The following is a 16533-nucleotide window of genomic DNA, read 5'->3' as shown; positions in this document are numbered from 1 at the left end:
CGTGGATAGTTGATAAACTATGCATAACAGATTGCTGAATTTTCTCAATGTTCTCTAGAGTCCAAACCGTACGGTGCTATTCACCTAGTAGAGATTTTCTGAGAACTTATTCTGAAGCATGATAGTTATTGACACAGCAAAATGATATTCCGTGTGGTAACATGACAGTAACAGCAAATCTAAAAGTGCCGCCGAGAACGATGTCGTGTAGCGATCACAGGTTCATTGTTTTTGAAAAATATTTCCATTGCAAAAATACGGTGCCTGACTACTGTTTTATGTTAACTGAAATTTCTCGGGAAAAGGAACGCCTGATTCTTGTCACGTTGCTAAAATTTCGCTTAGAGTTGCCAATCTCTTGTTTGCTTATGCTTACTGAACCCTGATTAACAAACAATGAATTTAAATTAATACTATAAAATCCTAAGTTAACCGTATAATTTTCTAAATTTTGAGATAGACCAAAATTTTGAATTATTTGCTTCTACATCAGCTTCACAACAAGCTTTCATCGCAATCGGAGTTCCTTTTAGACATACCTCGAGGAGCATATTCCTCTTAGGGCTAAACTAATGTAAGTTGCGAATATAGACCTCTCTGTAACGAACATGCCTTTTAGGAAATAATTTCTCAGTGTAGGTCTATCATATTTTGATTTTGAGCCCACAAGTAAAAGTTAATGGAGGAAGAACTGATCACATACCAATACAAGTCCTGGCCTGTTTAACTACTATATGACAAAACAATTTCTGATTTATAGGTATATACGAACGTGGAGGGCGGATCATTAACAATATCAGGAATGCAGATGATACGGTTATAATAACAAAAACCGAAGGAGAACTACAGAAGATGATTGACAAAATAGTTGACACTGTAAAATTGGATGGAATGGAAATCAACATCGAAAAGTCGAAAGTCATGAAAATATCCCGTGGAAACACGCCCTTACGAATCACAGTAGAACAAAGAGAACCTGAAGAGGTCAATTAGTTTCAAGTATCTGGGAAGTATTTTGACTAGAGACGCCTACTGCACCAAAGGGATCAAGTCAAGAATTGCCGTAGTTAAAGAAGGATTCAACAAGAAAGAATCACTCTTAACTAGCAGGCTCAATATTATAACGATATTGTGTATTTTACATAAAATATTAAATATCATTTCTTGTATTTACGGGCAATATGTGCTATTGAAATATGCACAAGCTAGTTAAAAGATGAAGAAAATATAAAAGAAGTAAAAATTAATTATTTTCTGATATTATTATTGATATTTTGTTAATATGGTAATCTGACGATATGTGTTAATGGTCGTCATAGAAACGAGAAACATAATATGTAACAGAAGGTCCATCTTGTAGAACTAACATGTATGATGTTTAAAAGATGTGAATGTTTAATTCATCACGTATTATAATAAAAAGGAAATATCAAGATGGTGTGTTCAAGTGAATTTCAGAAAAAGATAGTAGACTAGATTATATTTATTCGAACTGCGGGCTGAAGTGTAACCCTGAAAATACTAAATAAATATATTGGTTACATTTTATGTGGTGTCTTCCGCCGCTGGATTACATTTTATGTGGTGGTTCCTTACAATTTTTTTTAACTAGTTCTACTGAAGTATAGTAAGCATAACGTCACTTAATAGAGACTAGTCGACTGAGCAGGAAAGTTTTTTATATTGATTTTAAGATTAAGTAGCAGTTTTAGCAAGTCAAGCAACACGGAGTATACTTTGTTAACGAGTAAGAGAAAAAATTACAGAAACATTAAAATGAGTGTTACCGGAAATGAAAGTATACATGAGGAAAGTGGAAATATAGAAACGAACGCATCCACGAATATAGCTGACGTTATAAGACAACTTGGTCAGCAAATGTCAACAGATTGAGCAAACGCAACAGATGGATATTAAATGGGATACCCGGATAGAGCAAATGAATCAACAGATGGACATTAAATAGGATACCCGAATGGAGCAAATGAACCAACAGATACATTCGAAATTTGAACAGAGTGATCGTAAGATGGAGCAGATTTTACATAGGTTCACCGAGGTTCAAAATTCTGTAGAAGTTGTGGAAACCGTAATCACTGTACATGCTAGTCAAATAAGTGAACATACTAGTCAAATCAGGGAGTTACAGGAGGAAGTGAATTCCATAAAAGAAAAGCTTGTTAATGCAAATGATAATCATGACGATGCTTGTGCAAATGGTGACCGAGTTCTTACTGCCAACATAGAACCGATACAATATCAACCCAGAGCGACTGTGGGAAAGAGTGACTCATCAGGATACTCGATAAAAGGTGATAGTGAAGTTACTTTGGACAGACATTGGAGAACAAATCGTTCCTCTCACTATGGGAGAAACAATCATGTAAATCCCCGACATATGAAGAATATTAGCAAAGGTAAATTTTTTCGTGTTAGTAAAATTAAATCTCTTAAAAATTTAGTGGAAGGTCAGACGATATGCCAGCCAGTACATTTCTAGAAAAGTTCCAAGATGAATGCGACCTAATGAGGGTAGATGAATGTAAATTTTAAAACTTTTACCACACGTTTTACTACCTCCCTGTTCCACATGGTTTAAAGCTATCAAAGTTAATTTGCGTAACTATTTAGATTTTAAGAATGCCTTATTGTCTAATTTTGAGAATGACTTCATGTTAGCAAATAGGGATGCATTAGTCCTGAATAGGCATTACCATCCTAAATTGGACCGGAGTATTACTGACTTTGTGGTATCGGCATACAATGAATTGAAATCAATTAATCCTTTTCAACCAGAATCAAGAATAATAGCATCCATTTGTATTTTGTTACCTTTTAATCTATAACAAATGTTAATTTCAGCTCAGTGTGTTAACACTAACCATCTTATTATGATAGTACAAAATTTTGAAAGTCAATCTATAATATAAAATAATAATCGAGGTCAAGTCAATCCTAATCGTAGCCAAGTTAGTTTTGCATCTGTTCGTAATATCAATGTTAAAGAAGGTTTACGGTATCAAATATGCGAAGTAATAATATATTTCCTTTCAATGGCAGGAGAAATGAACTGAATTTTACAGGTAACAGAACCGAATCTAATTGCAGAAATAACAACAGGAATAATAATCGTAACACGTTTAGGAATCAAACAAATAATGGGTTTAATATTGCACGAAATGGATTTCCTAATAGATTTCTAGGTGGCAGGAATTCGCAAAATAGAAATCAGAATACTGTTGAAGTACATAATAAGCAGGAAAATATACAAGACTGTGGTGTACAATGTAATATAACAGAGTCATTTAATAACCGTAATTAAAACTAGAATTGGCTGGCGTGGAGTGGATAGAAACCACGTCAGCGGTAGATATGCCAGAATCTTTTCCCGAAAATGAAACTAATCTTAAGATTTTAGATAGTAACGATAATTATTAATATGGGTTTACGCAATATTGATGAACTGAAATTATGGCGTCCCTCAAAATATAATACAAGTAACTGGATACAGCTAGTTGAGACATTAGCTCTTTCTGAAGTTGCATCCAAGATTAACATAAATGACATTTAATCTTTAAATTAATACTCAATATGATAATTTCTTTATTTGTGTAAGTTTTTGTTATGTTGATTATCTTGTTTCATTTTAAACATTGTCAATCAATATTTCGTTTGTAATTTGTACGTAGTTTGAATATATATATATATATATATATATATATATATATATATATATATATATATATATATATATATATATATGTGTGTGTGTGTGTGTGTGTGTGTGTGTGTGTGAGTGTATGTAATGTATTTGATCCTTTCTCGTTCAAAAGAGCAATTATATGAATGTCATAATAATATCTTTTTTCAAAAATTTCCTAATTATGCCTCAGAGAATATTATAGATTTTGTTAACTTTCAAGTTACAATAAGTATTAATGGCATCCAAATGAAGAATTTAATTAGGGCCCGAAAGAAAAGAACTAGTATACCGCATTTTGAATGTACCTTCTCTTTTCGTCGATAAATTTTATGAATAATTAAAATAAAATTAATTATGAGAATTAAAATGAATATGAAGATAATATTAATATAAAATGAATATGATATATAGTTATATGAATTGTAATTTTTATGTATACGAGGGTTATTCAAAAACTTAGGTAATTAAAATAGAATATCTAGCGGTCCAGGATTCATTTTTTAGTTGTAAACAAAGAAAAGTCCTATTGATCGAGCATCATTGTATAACGATATTGTGTATTTTACATGTAATCTTAAATATCATATCTTGTATTTACGGGCAATATGTGCTATTGAAATATGCACAAGCTAGTTAAAAGAAGAAGAAGAAGAAAATATAAAAGAAGTAAAAATTAATTATTTTCTGATATTATTATTGATATTTTGTTAACATGGTAATCTGACAATATGTGTTATTGGTCGTCATAGAAACGAGAAACATAATATACAACAGAAGGTCCATCTTGTAGAACTAACATGTATGATATTTAAAAGATGTGAATGTTTAATTCATTACATATTATAATAAAAAGGAATAATCAAGATGGTGTGTTCAAATGAATTTCAGAAATACGTGGTAGACTAGATTATATTTATTCGAACTGCGGGCTGAAGTGTAACCCTGAAAATACTAAATAAATATATTGATTACAATATTGGACTTAAGAACATGTTAGTCAAGTGCTATATATGGAGCATTGGACAGTATGAGTAAGAGACTTGGAAGTTACGGAAGTTAGCGAAGAAATATTTGGAGGGCTTCGAAATGTGGTGTTGGAAAAAAATGGTGAAGATAAAATGGACAGAAAGAATAACAAACGAAGATGTTTTAAAAGAACCTCCTAGCAACCATCTTCCGTAGAAAGGCCAATTGAATTTGACATCTTCTGAAGAAATTGTCTTATTCACTCCGCCATAGGAGAAAAGAGGAAGGGAAGCGAGGAATAGGAAGAAGAAGAAGAACACAATCTGATCGATGATTTGAAAAATAGAAGGTCCCTCCTATTGGGAGTTATATTGGTAGTTAAAAGAGGAAGTTAAAGATCGAGAAACGTGGGAGAAACATTTCCAGGCCCAAATCTGAAATTTAAAAAAAAAAAATCTTCATTACTCCTATAACTTGCTGAAGAGCAGAATACTACTACTACTACTACTACTACTACTACTACTACTAATAATAATAATAATAATAATAATAATAATAATAATAATAATAATAATAATAATAATATGCAGTTGGAGTCGATTAGCAAAATTAAGTAGAAGACACAGAACATTTCATAAATTGTTAATGTACTAATACTGTATACTGAAATGCATTATGAGCTCGTCCGTGGCTAAGCGGTTAGCGTACGCGCCTTTGGTGTGGCAGACCCGGGTTCGATTCCCGGCGGGAGCTCATGTGGTTCGGATTCCACGTTAATCAGTAGGTCCACGTCTCATATAGCCTCGCTGCTGGAAGGGACACTAAACTAAAATCAACTCAACTGAAATACATTATGGCTGTAACTAAGTTTGTATTAAATCGAATAATACTTATCTATACACAAGAAACAAAGCTTTAACAATCCTGTGTTAAAGAAAACCAATTCTTTGTAACAAAATTATACACTACTAAATTTCGAATTATTTTCCACCTCCATAGTATCATTTAGTAAGTAGATATTATAAAATATGGTATTCTGAGAATGTTACTTTGAGAAAATATAAAAAAATAATATTAAAAAACTATAATACTTAAATTTTCATATACATACACCTTATAATGCATAATTAGATTGCGTTTGCTTCTGAAGAAACATACATTGCGATTTTTAATTTTGTTCGTTTATTTGTTTGCTTGTTTGTTTGTTTAACTGTAATCGAACCAAATGAAAGATGCAATAATCGATTTATTTCCTCATTTAATAATATTTCGTTGCAATTTCTACATATTTTTAACCCTTAACTGGTATATTGAAGTTTTAGTGCATAGTTAGTGACGTGATGACTGTGGGACTCCTTATTAATTATTAAATATAAAAAGAACCACAATTACTTCAGAAAGACAAACTTGTATTTATTATACATTATAGCTACAGGACATAAAGCACCATAGATATAATAAAGAAACATAGTAATGTACAGGGATATGTGTTTTCTAACGTAAATAAGTATAGCTATATATATGGCTACAATGACACTGATATGCAAATTATAGTAAACGAATTCCTCAAAATTATTGTCAATGGAAGGCAAGACATGTAAGGTCTTATGCAGAGTCGTTCTGACGCTTGATTAGTGCCATACTAAAGAATTCGACTAACAAATGTTTCCTGCAGTATTCAGGCCTTTAGTATAATGTTAATTATACGTCAAAACGGCTCTTCATAACGCGGTTACAGTTTTCTGAAATTTTTGAAGTATATATTAGTTTTGCCAAGTTTGCAAAGGTCTATTCTACCTTACTTCTTACTCTATCACTTTCACTTTCTGCAACATTACTTAACATGTAATTAACTTTTTCTATAAATTCAGAATCATACACATTCACAGTAGATCGGCCAGTTTTGTCAATAAGAGTGCACTTTAAGCAGAACAAGTTATTTTAGGTACCTTTTAGATTCTCCTCCAATCTTGCAACTATAAGGTCTCCAGTGTTACTTACCTCAGAAAACATAGCTAAGCGAGCGATAGTGAGTGAAGGGGCTTAGAAGTAGTAGTGGGGCTTAGAAGTAGTAGAAGGGGGTAGTTTTAGTATTGGTTTCTGCGAATATTCTGCTCAAAGTGCACTTTTGCCGGTTTGTTAACCGTATTGTATGAGAAAAAGTGAATAAAAAGATTTCAAAATATATAAAATATGAACACTGCCCTCGTACTAATTAATAACACAATCCGTGTCGTTTCGGACTCCACTAACTGCAAGGAAACGTAACAGTGGCGCTTAACATCCTCGCCCGTATGCAGAGTCGTTCTGATGCGTGATTAGTGTCATAGTAAAGACTTCGATTAACATATATTCCTGCAGTAGTCAGGCCTTTAGTATGTTGCTATTCATACGTCAAAACGACTCTGCATAAGGTCCCCGAACTCTAGAGCTACTTGTAGCTAACTGCGAGCGAGAAAGGTACAGGGAGTGGCAAGTATTTAAGGTCAATTGTCTGCTAGAGGGAGAAGAAAATATGTGTTCGGTGTCCGTGAGTTATCACGTCACTAACTAACATTTAATAAACATAGTATCATTACTTTTTTCTTCATAAGGTAAAATTACTTACCCTATATTGGACTTGATACTTCAGAGGCACTCCTTTTCCAAGAAGTAGATAAACTTTAAATAAGAGCGTTAAGGATGTATGATGAGATATAACTGCAGGAGGTTCTCTCAAAATAGCGTACTCTGAAAAATGTGATTTCAGTTAATTAATATTATACGTTTCACCTTGTCACAAAAGAAGAGGATGATTACGTATGTAAGAAGGAAATAGTCATCACCAATGTCATGGCTACCTTACAAAAAATAAATAAAAATAAAAATAAATTGAAAATTTGAGTATTACACCACACGATTTTGCTCTATAGGTTAAACTGATGATTAACGAAACTGAATGATAAAGAAAGAATTTGTGCAATGAGAAAGTGGGAGAGAACAGTATAATTCCGAGAAAACTCACAAATATTATATTGTTCGCCGAAAAAATTGCGTGGTCAGAGATCTATCCGGAGATAATTCCTATGAGAATTAGGGGTTAGGATTTAGACTTCTGGGCTTTCAGCGTCTATGACTATGTTACCCCGTCATGTATGACGGATGACGTTCCTCGGCTATCACAGTATCCGAGGAAAGGGAAGGAAGGAAGGCTTGGGGAAAGAAGGAAGCGACCTGGGACCTCTATGTTAGGTACCACCCCGGCATTTCTCTGGTGGGAATGACAAAAATATCTCTCAGGATGTCTAGCCTGAGAAAGCTTTTACATTTTCTCCACTGAGAGTCCCCACCGGGAATCGAACACGGGATCGCTTGCACCATTTGTAGGAGAAATGAATGCTTCACCACTGAGTGCATTTACTTCTGAGCTACGGAGTATTCATTCCTATACATGTATACGCTGATCAGAATATTGTCAATGTTGACTATCTGTGTAGAACAATCAGCTTGGCAAGGACTTGTGTTTACATAAAACTAAATTTTTTCCAATACATATCTAGTAGATTTTTAATGGGTTTTAATTGACAGATATAAGTTTCTACCTAATCGATGTAAACTGATAATTATATAATCAATGCTCACATTTACGACGGTGATCACCTTATTAAAACGCCGGTAGTAATTAATATTAATTGGTCATTCCAAGATTGCATCTAATAGAATACTAAGGAGTAGTGTTACCGAAACATTGAAACAAACATAAAAGCGCTAAAGAGGAGATGAAACGACTCCAAATTCGGGTGAAATATTGTTAAAATTTATTTGTGGAACTCTTTGTCAGGACAGTGCAATATCTTGAGTAATACGTTTGCAACTAAAATGTCATGAAATGCATGTCCAATATTTTAGAATCATCTATTCAACTATCCTAAACGAAGCTACCCATTACTCTCTAAGGAAGGTAGCGGAGCAACCTGAAAATTCTAAATCGGAAACCCCTGCTTTTATTGCCGATTCGAATTCTGCGACAAAAAAAAAAAAAAAACGTAACTATTACTTGAAGCACTTTCTCATTATCTTCTTAAATGACGCTGTAATACCAAATGAAAAAGCAGAAAATATTTAATTACTATTTCCTATAAACTTTTTGTTTTAATCTGTGCCAAAATAAACAAATTATATATAAATATTTTGTTATAAATAATAGTATTTGTAAATAACACTGTTCTACAAAAAATAAAAAAGTTGTATTTCTGGGTAACAAAGTAGTGATTCTGAAAGGATTTTCATTCCTGAATTCAAATCTGATTTTAGTTTTTCTGCATCAGGGGTAGTTTTGGAGTAATCAGCACGTAATGATTGTGTTTGTAAAGCATTACTATATATTGTTAACATTATATTACATAGAAGTGTAGGTATGCGAAACAGCTGTCGACCGTACATAATGGTTTATTTTTTCTTTTGTACTGAGTGTCTCTCTTGTCTCTAATGATACACCAGCAATAGTCAGCCAGCATGGTGGGCATCCACTTCCCTTCATAGCGTTTTTCAATGGTAGATATATCTTTATGAAATCTTTCTCCGTGTTCATCGGAAATGTCACATCAATTACTGGGGAAGTATTCCAGACGCGAGTCCATGATATGCACCTCCAAGGACATTTTGCACCCTAAATCCTGATAAGCTTCAAACATATCATCCACCATCTCCGTATTATGTTGTATTTAGGGTCCCGTCTTCTCCCAAGGAAGTTTTGGGTTACTTTCGTAAAACTCATTCATGCACGCCTTTCTTTCTCTGTGCAGTTCTCGTATCTGCGGACCTACAAACACGCCCCCTCTTATTTTTGCAGCTGACAGTCGAGGAAATGTGTCAGCAAGATATGCAAAAGCTGGCCCATTATGATCCATTGCTTTTACAAGCTGTTTAATAAGTCCAAGTTTTATATGTAGGAGTGGAACAAGAACATTTCTAGGATCTACAAGACTGTCCCGTTGCACATTCTTTTCACCAACTGTCCAATTGCGTTTAGGCCACTAGGTTTTCACATAGTTGGAAGTTCTTTCCCGACTATCCCATTCACACAAAAAGCATGCATACTTCGTGTAACTTTGTGCATCCCTAATAATAATGCTATGACCTTGAAATCACAACATAACTTCCACTTATGTTCACTGTACTTAATAAAGGTCAATTTCTTTCTGAAAATTTCATAACTCTCTTTGGTAAAAGTGGCATATGCAATTGGGATTGAAGGCAGTTTATTCCCGATATGCAGCAATACACCTTTTAAGCTATTCTTCGAAGCATCCAAAAATAATCTCCATTCACCAGGTTCGTATGTTATTTGCAAGGCTGTCATTAATCCATGAACATCATTGCAGAATGTCACGGAACTATCACTGGCAAAATAAGACACAAAAGAACGCTCTCTGTTCCTGAAGGTTTTGTTGGTTGTTTCGTGGAGAAGGTTATATTCCTGTAACCTTATACTCCTGTAAATAATTGGAGCCTAACAATTCTGCTTTCTGTTTACTGAGTCCTAAGTCTTGCACTAAATCATTTAAATCATCCTGCTGTAATACACGTGGCGTGGGCGTACTCGTGCCTTCATACGGGGGATCCCTTCTTTTTTCCGGAGAAGATGTAAGTTCTGTAATGCTATCTTCACTATCACTCATTTCTTCTATATCTGTGGGCCTTGAAGGAACTGGTAAAGCTTCAGAATGTGTCACAGGTCGTCTTGCTGACGGCAGATCCGAATAAACAAAATGTTTCTTTGATTTGCTTTTCTTGAATCCCTGAATTTTGGTTAAGTAGAAATAAGTCTGTCAAATGGTCCCTTGGTTCCCTCCAAACCATCGGTACAGCAAATAATGAAACATTTTTTCCTTGCCACCACTTAATTAATTTACAATAACATGTAGCACAACACATATTAGGTGACCACCTCTTATCAAAATCACCAGCTCCGACGCCAAAGTACTGCTTATAAGCTCTCTTGATGATGGGTGTGATTTTCTTCCTGTTCCTCACGAAGGTGAACTCACCACAAACATAACAGAAGTTGTTAGCTGCGTACTTACAACCACGAGTGCGAGGCATTTTTTTTTTTACTTCACTTAAACACAAACAAAATAAATCCACAGCATTCAGTTTACATACACACTTTCCAAATTCCCTTTTGTCACCATATACTGTGTTTGGCATGTATATGAATATATGTATTACATGAATGCTTGAATTACTCGTAAACAATCCCTGACGGATCAAATCGGATGTCTCGTTTGACCTTCTATGTCACATTCCTTTCAAAGTACAAAATTTCATTTCAGAAATACAACCCTTGTAAAACAGTTATCTTCTATATATATAAAAGAGAACGTACAAATCCTTTGTCCGCTCATCACGCTAATACGGCTGAACCAATTTCTTTTATTTTTGGGGGGTTATTAGGATTTGGACCCTAGATGGTTTTTATCATATCACTTTAATTTTCAATTACCAGTGTCTTGAGATAATTGACCATTCAGGTGTCCATTACGTACAAATCCTTTGTTAGTTCATCATAGGTATAAAAATAAACGTATTTATATGCAACCCGCATGACCGTGTCACTCGGCGGGTTAACATAAATGACAGGCGTTATAATGGTTTTTATCATATCACTTGAAAGCGAAAAAGTAAAAATTATCTAAGTAACAAAGTTTATTGCGTTCGGGGCTGCCCGCAGCGAAGCGGGGCGGGTTAACATAAATGACAGGCGATATAATGTTAACATTTACTGCAATCTTCTATGGTTTTTATCATATCACTTGAAAGCGAAAAAGTAAAAATTATCTAAGTAACAAAGTTTATTGCGTTCCGGGGTGACCGCAGCGAAGCGGGGTGAACGCTGCTAGTCTGTAATATAAATAATAATAATAACATAATATAAACTTGGTTTCGATAGTAATTTTATGAGATATTACTAGTTTGACTTAGTGCAGACTTCAATTTTTGTAGATATTATTATTATTATTATCTTCTGGTTTTTGCTGCATTTCTGAAATCGGTTACATTTCTTTTAACCCTTTAGCGCTCAGCTTTGCATATATGCAAAGTTTACTTTGAAATTGTATTGCACCATGTAGTTTCTAGTTCGGACATAGAAAAGCAGCTTTACGTATCAGCTAAGATGCCCTTTCACTAATGAAGTTCTGAATTTCCCGCTAATGTCATAGTAAGCCAGCCTTGGTCTCTTTCTATTACTTTCTGTACGTGGAGTGTCATCTTGTCATCTTTGAGCTTTCTTTGCTCTTTTAGATGGACACGTTTTGAACTGTTGATTTTTCCTATGTTAGACAGAAGTGTAATGAGTGCAAAAGTGCAAACCTATATGCAAACACCATAAAATATCCCATAGACCACATATTATTTGCATTAATTGATTTTAAAATATTCTCTTGTTTAATACACAAAAACAACTCCATTTTTTTAAATAGGTTTGATCGAAAAAATAGTGCGTTAAATGGTTAAGTTTATTGAATTTTTCCACGTTTCCGCAGATTCAATGCCACATTTAAAATGCTCTCCCCTGAATTCCATCCTAGCCAACTGGATCCAGTTTCTATTTTGTATTCTTATTTCTGCGAGATCCTTTTTAATACTGTCTTTCCATCTGCGCCTAGGTCTTTCTAATGGTGGTTTTCCGATTGGTCTTCCAGTTAAGACTTAGAAAGCGTTCCTACTTTCTTCTATTCTAGCTACATGAACTGCTCACCTAAGCCTCCTAGACTTGATGACCTTACAATGTTCGGTGAACGGTATAAATTATGTAGTTCGTCGCTATGAAGTTTCCGCCATTCCCATTCCTCTTGGGTCCGAATGTTCACTTAAGGATCTTGTTCTCAAATATTTTCAGTTCTTCAGAGCAAGCGACCATATTTCGCAAGCATGCACGACAACAGGCATGATTATTGTTTATATTTTAAGTTTCAAATTCCGCGACAGAATTCGCGACGACAGAGGATACTTTCTATAAAGCGGGTGAGCCCACAAAACAAACTTGAATAGATTTTTTAAACATATGCGACACGTATTTCGTAATTATTAAAATTTCAAGCCTTTTCTCAAGATATCCCACTGTTCCTACCTTTTTCTTACATGCGCTGTATACCTTTGATCAACGCTGCAGGAGCGCATTAAAAATAGAAGAATGAATCATAAATCTAACATTAATATGTAATTTAAATTAAATTACCATAACACTTCGTTTCCATTTTAGTACAATAGTATACATATTTGTAATTAAGTACACATCTAATATGTCAAAAATGAGTCTAGAAATATGCACAACAGCTTAAAAAGTTCAAAAGGGAAAGTCTGGCACCTGTTTCACTTTAAGAGCTCCCTTATATGGTGACCATACGTTTCTTCAACGGAGAGAACACAGGTTCGATCCTATGTCGTTTCGATTCCACGTTGAACTACGACTCGTATAGCTTCGGTGATAAAAGGGACGCCAAGGGTTCGTTTCCTGACTGTACTCGCTTGCAGCTTAGCAACATTGCTACAGAGGCAAATAATTAAAAGTTGATTGATTTATATTCCGTCACAATTTAAAGGTAGTGTCTTAATGTGATTTATTGCTTTATTAGTATATGAGAAAAACTAAAGTATGATTTCACCTGTAATGAGAAAAGTTGAAAATTGAATTTAGGAAAATGGAAAATAATGTTGAATTATACACATTCTGAGTAAAGACTAGGTGCAATCTATACATTGTTTGAATTTTAATATATGTAAAGCTTGGTCACGACGTATGAGAAAGTAACAGAGGGACATTTTTAAAGTTCCATTTTTAAAAAATCCCCGCATTCATAACTTAATTGTACTCGGTCTTTAATTAACTGTCATATTTCTATGACACGTAAAAGAATTAGAGAATATAACTTTTTACCACGAAAGTGTTCTTTCCATTTTGTGTTGAAAATTCTAGTAGCACCTGAGAAAAAATATAGCTTCTTGCACTCTATAGCTTATATTCGTGTAAAATTTCTTCTCCCTGGGTAGAGTAGGAGAGGCGATGACTGAGAGTTAATGAAATAAACTCTCCATATTGCTAGTGGCAAAATATTGACTATCATTAGTGGCAGAACCATTTATCTGGGCGGACGCTTCTCTGCTTCACAACCCATGGATTACATATTGCCTCTTCAAAAGAGTTCTACAAAACATGATGTCTAAAAATTCGTGGAATAATGCCAATTGAAGAGTACTTATTTATTTCATCAAAGTGTAACTCCCTATAATTCATCGGACAGTAATGAGTGATTATCAAGTTCATTGGATGCTAATAGTAAATGATTTGCTTGCATAATGCACGTTTTATTATTGTTATTGCTACAGTACAGATATAACATTTACGTTGTTGTTGACAGATATTAGACTTCTAATGCCTTTATTTTTTAAAAAGTAACTCAAGCAGTAAGCAAACAAAATCTCAGGAAACGAACATTTTCAGCGGGAAATTTTCAAAATTTCCCTTCGTTATTTCTCTGTTTCCTTCAGCATTCAAACTAGACGTACGAAGAAATGGCCACTTCACTGCAATTCAAATGGAGTATTGCTTGTAACTGCACTTCAATTAAAGCGTGTATGAATGAACATTATCTTCCACTTTGACAAATTCAATTTTCACATTTCATTACTAGTAAGAACATATTGATTTTTTTTTCTCAGTTACTATAGAAGAAATCAACGTAACATTTACATTATCTTTTGAATGTAATAGTATATGACTCAATTCCTTTCTGTCTCAATTCCTTTCAAGTCAGTGTTGCCAAGTAGCTAATATTGCGGATCAAAATCGGAAAAGAAGTCTTTTGTTCGGAAATTTTAAAACTGAATTCAAACTAGGTATAACGTGTATTTATATTGCAATTAGATATTCCTTTATATGCGTCTAAGTAAACATATACGATTTTGCCTCGCAAGGAAAATCTTCAAAAGTCATAAATCTTATTATTATTATTATTATTATTATTATTATTATTATTATTATTATTATTATTATTATTATTATTATTATTATTATTATTATTATTTGCCAAACCAATGGCGGGGAGTTGCGCAAATTTGTATGAGCACTTAGTATGATATGCTAAGTAGTATTATGAAAGAAAAATATGTTTATTTCTGCTCGATTCAAATGTTTGCTTGTGAGTCGTTTTCGTGAGAATCCTTCACCAACCCCTAAAAGTGAGCTACTCCTTTAAGTTTTTCCCATTCATAACACCTTATGATATTTCATAGTGTTGTTGACGAAACATTAATTTCTGAAATATGAACATCTTTGTAACTATTATGAAAGTAGTAAATTTTTTGTTTACATCATTGAATAAACTACCCTTATTTTCGGGATAGGAAGAAAATTAAAAGAAATAACTAGAAAAATTTATAAAAATTTTAAGTTTCAAATTTGGTCTCGATATGTTCAACGGTATGGCCTGTACGCGAGTGAGCATATTCACATAGGGAAGAACGGACGAACAAGTGGATGGATGGATGAATGGACAAAAAGACATCCAAGAATTAATTTTTGGGCATATACGGCCCATCTAGAATAACCTTGAATTTGATTTCTTATTATGATCATTATACTCTCTTCTATTGCATCGTCATTCGAAATTTAAAATAACCAATAGAGTTATTATATAAGTCGATTTCCTTAGATTTAGTGATTTTATCCCTAATTGGCGACTGTGCCAAAGCAAGTAATGTGCAGAATGCGTGCAAAAGAGGTTAAGTTACAGAATGAGGTTTCTTTTCTTAAACAAAGGTTTTTTTCTCTACTAAACGTATTTCAACAGTCTCACTTCAAGCACAAGTACCATGTTTAGTAATCTTGGTTTCCTGAGCCTGATTTCCTTGGTTTCCTTGGTTCATTGGCATCGCATATGGCATTTCCGATATTCCTGAACCCACTCGTGACATGCGTGTTTTATTAGCATGTGTCGTTTCTAATATGTATCTGTACGATTTGTTATACTCGCCTTATGTAACATGAACAACATTACAAGGATTAGCTTACTAACAATGAATTTTTGTAAGACTTCAATTTCTTTTAGATTCAATGTAAAATGCTCATTGTATAAAACTGTAGAAGAAACACAACGCATTGATAAAAATATAACTTTTTTTTTCTCCGACGAACGGTAAAAATCGATAATAAATTTGTAACTCTTTCAGTACGAACGTGTCATATAAACAGACAAGCGCATCTCGTGTCGCTAACATCGTCTCTAATGGATTAAGTGAGACTGGGCTGTGCTTCAATAATAACAAATATAATAACCTGCATTATGCAAGCAAATCATTTACTCCGGAACTTGATAATCTCTCATTACTGCCCCATGAATTATAGACAGTTCCACTTTGGTGAAATAAATAAGTACTCTTGAATTGACATTATTCCACGAATTTTTAGACATCGTGTTTTGTGAAACTCTTTCCAAGAGGTAATATGTAATCGATGGGTTCTGAAGCACAGAAGCATCTGCCCAGAAGTCTAAATGCATCTGCCACTAATGATAGTCAACATTTTGCCACTAGCAATATGGAATATTTTAAGCCGTAATCAAGTGAAAATGAATGCAAGGATTCTTTCTAAGGAAATTGTCAGAAACAAATCTGGTCTTAGAAGCTTACAGCAAGTTTCTTCATAGGAAAATGCTGTACCTTTACAGACAATCTATCCTATGACCATAGAACAAGATCTAAGCTAGAATGAATAATCTTACAAATATACAATTAGATATTTAAACTAATAATGTATGCACGTATATCTTTTAAGGGTAAACAAAAGCTAGCAGATAATATTAGAGATGCTTTGTATAGTAAAA

At 33.8% G+C, this 16533-nt stretch overlaps 1 protein-coding gene across 3 annotated transcripts in view; it reads right to left on the bottom strand.

The window, feature by feature from the left end:
* Positions 1 to 16533, bottom strand: part of LOC145673401 (uncharacterized) — a 288550-nt gene that overhangs the window by 23018 nt on the left and 248999 nt on the right. For all 3 annotated transcript variants that reach the window (XM_081743064.1, XM_081743065.1, XM_081743066.1), the window contains one exon: positions 7278 to 7399. In XM_081743064.1, the coding sequence (XP_081599190.1) occupies positions 7278 to 7399 (122 nt within the window). The remainder of the gene's footprint in view (positions 1 to 7277; positions 7400 to 16533) is intronic.

This window comes from Thermobia domestica, chromosome 16 (genome assembly GCF_964235325.1).
Source record: "Thermobia domestica chromosome 16, izTheDome1.hap1.1, whole genome shotgun sequence".
Taxonomy (NCBI): Eukaryota; Metazoa; Arthropoda; class Insecta; order Zygentoma; family Lepismatidae; genus Thermobia; species Thermobia domestica.
This window is presented reverse-complemented; position numbering and strand designations above follow the sequence as displayed.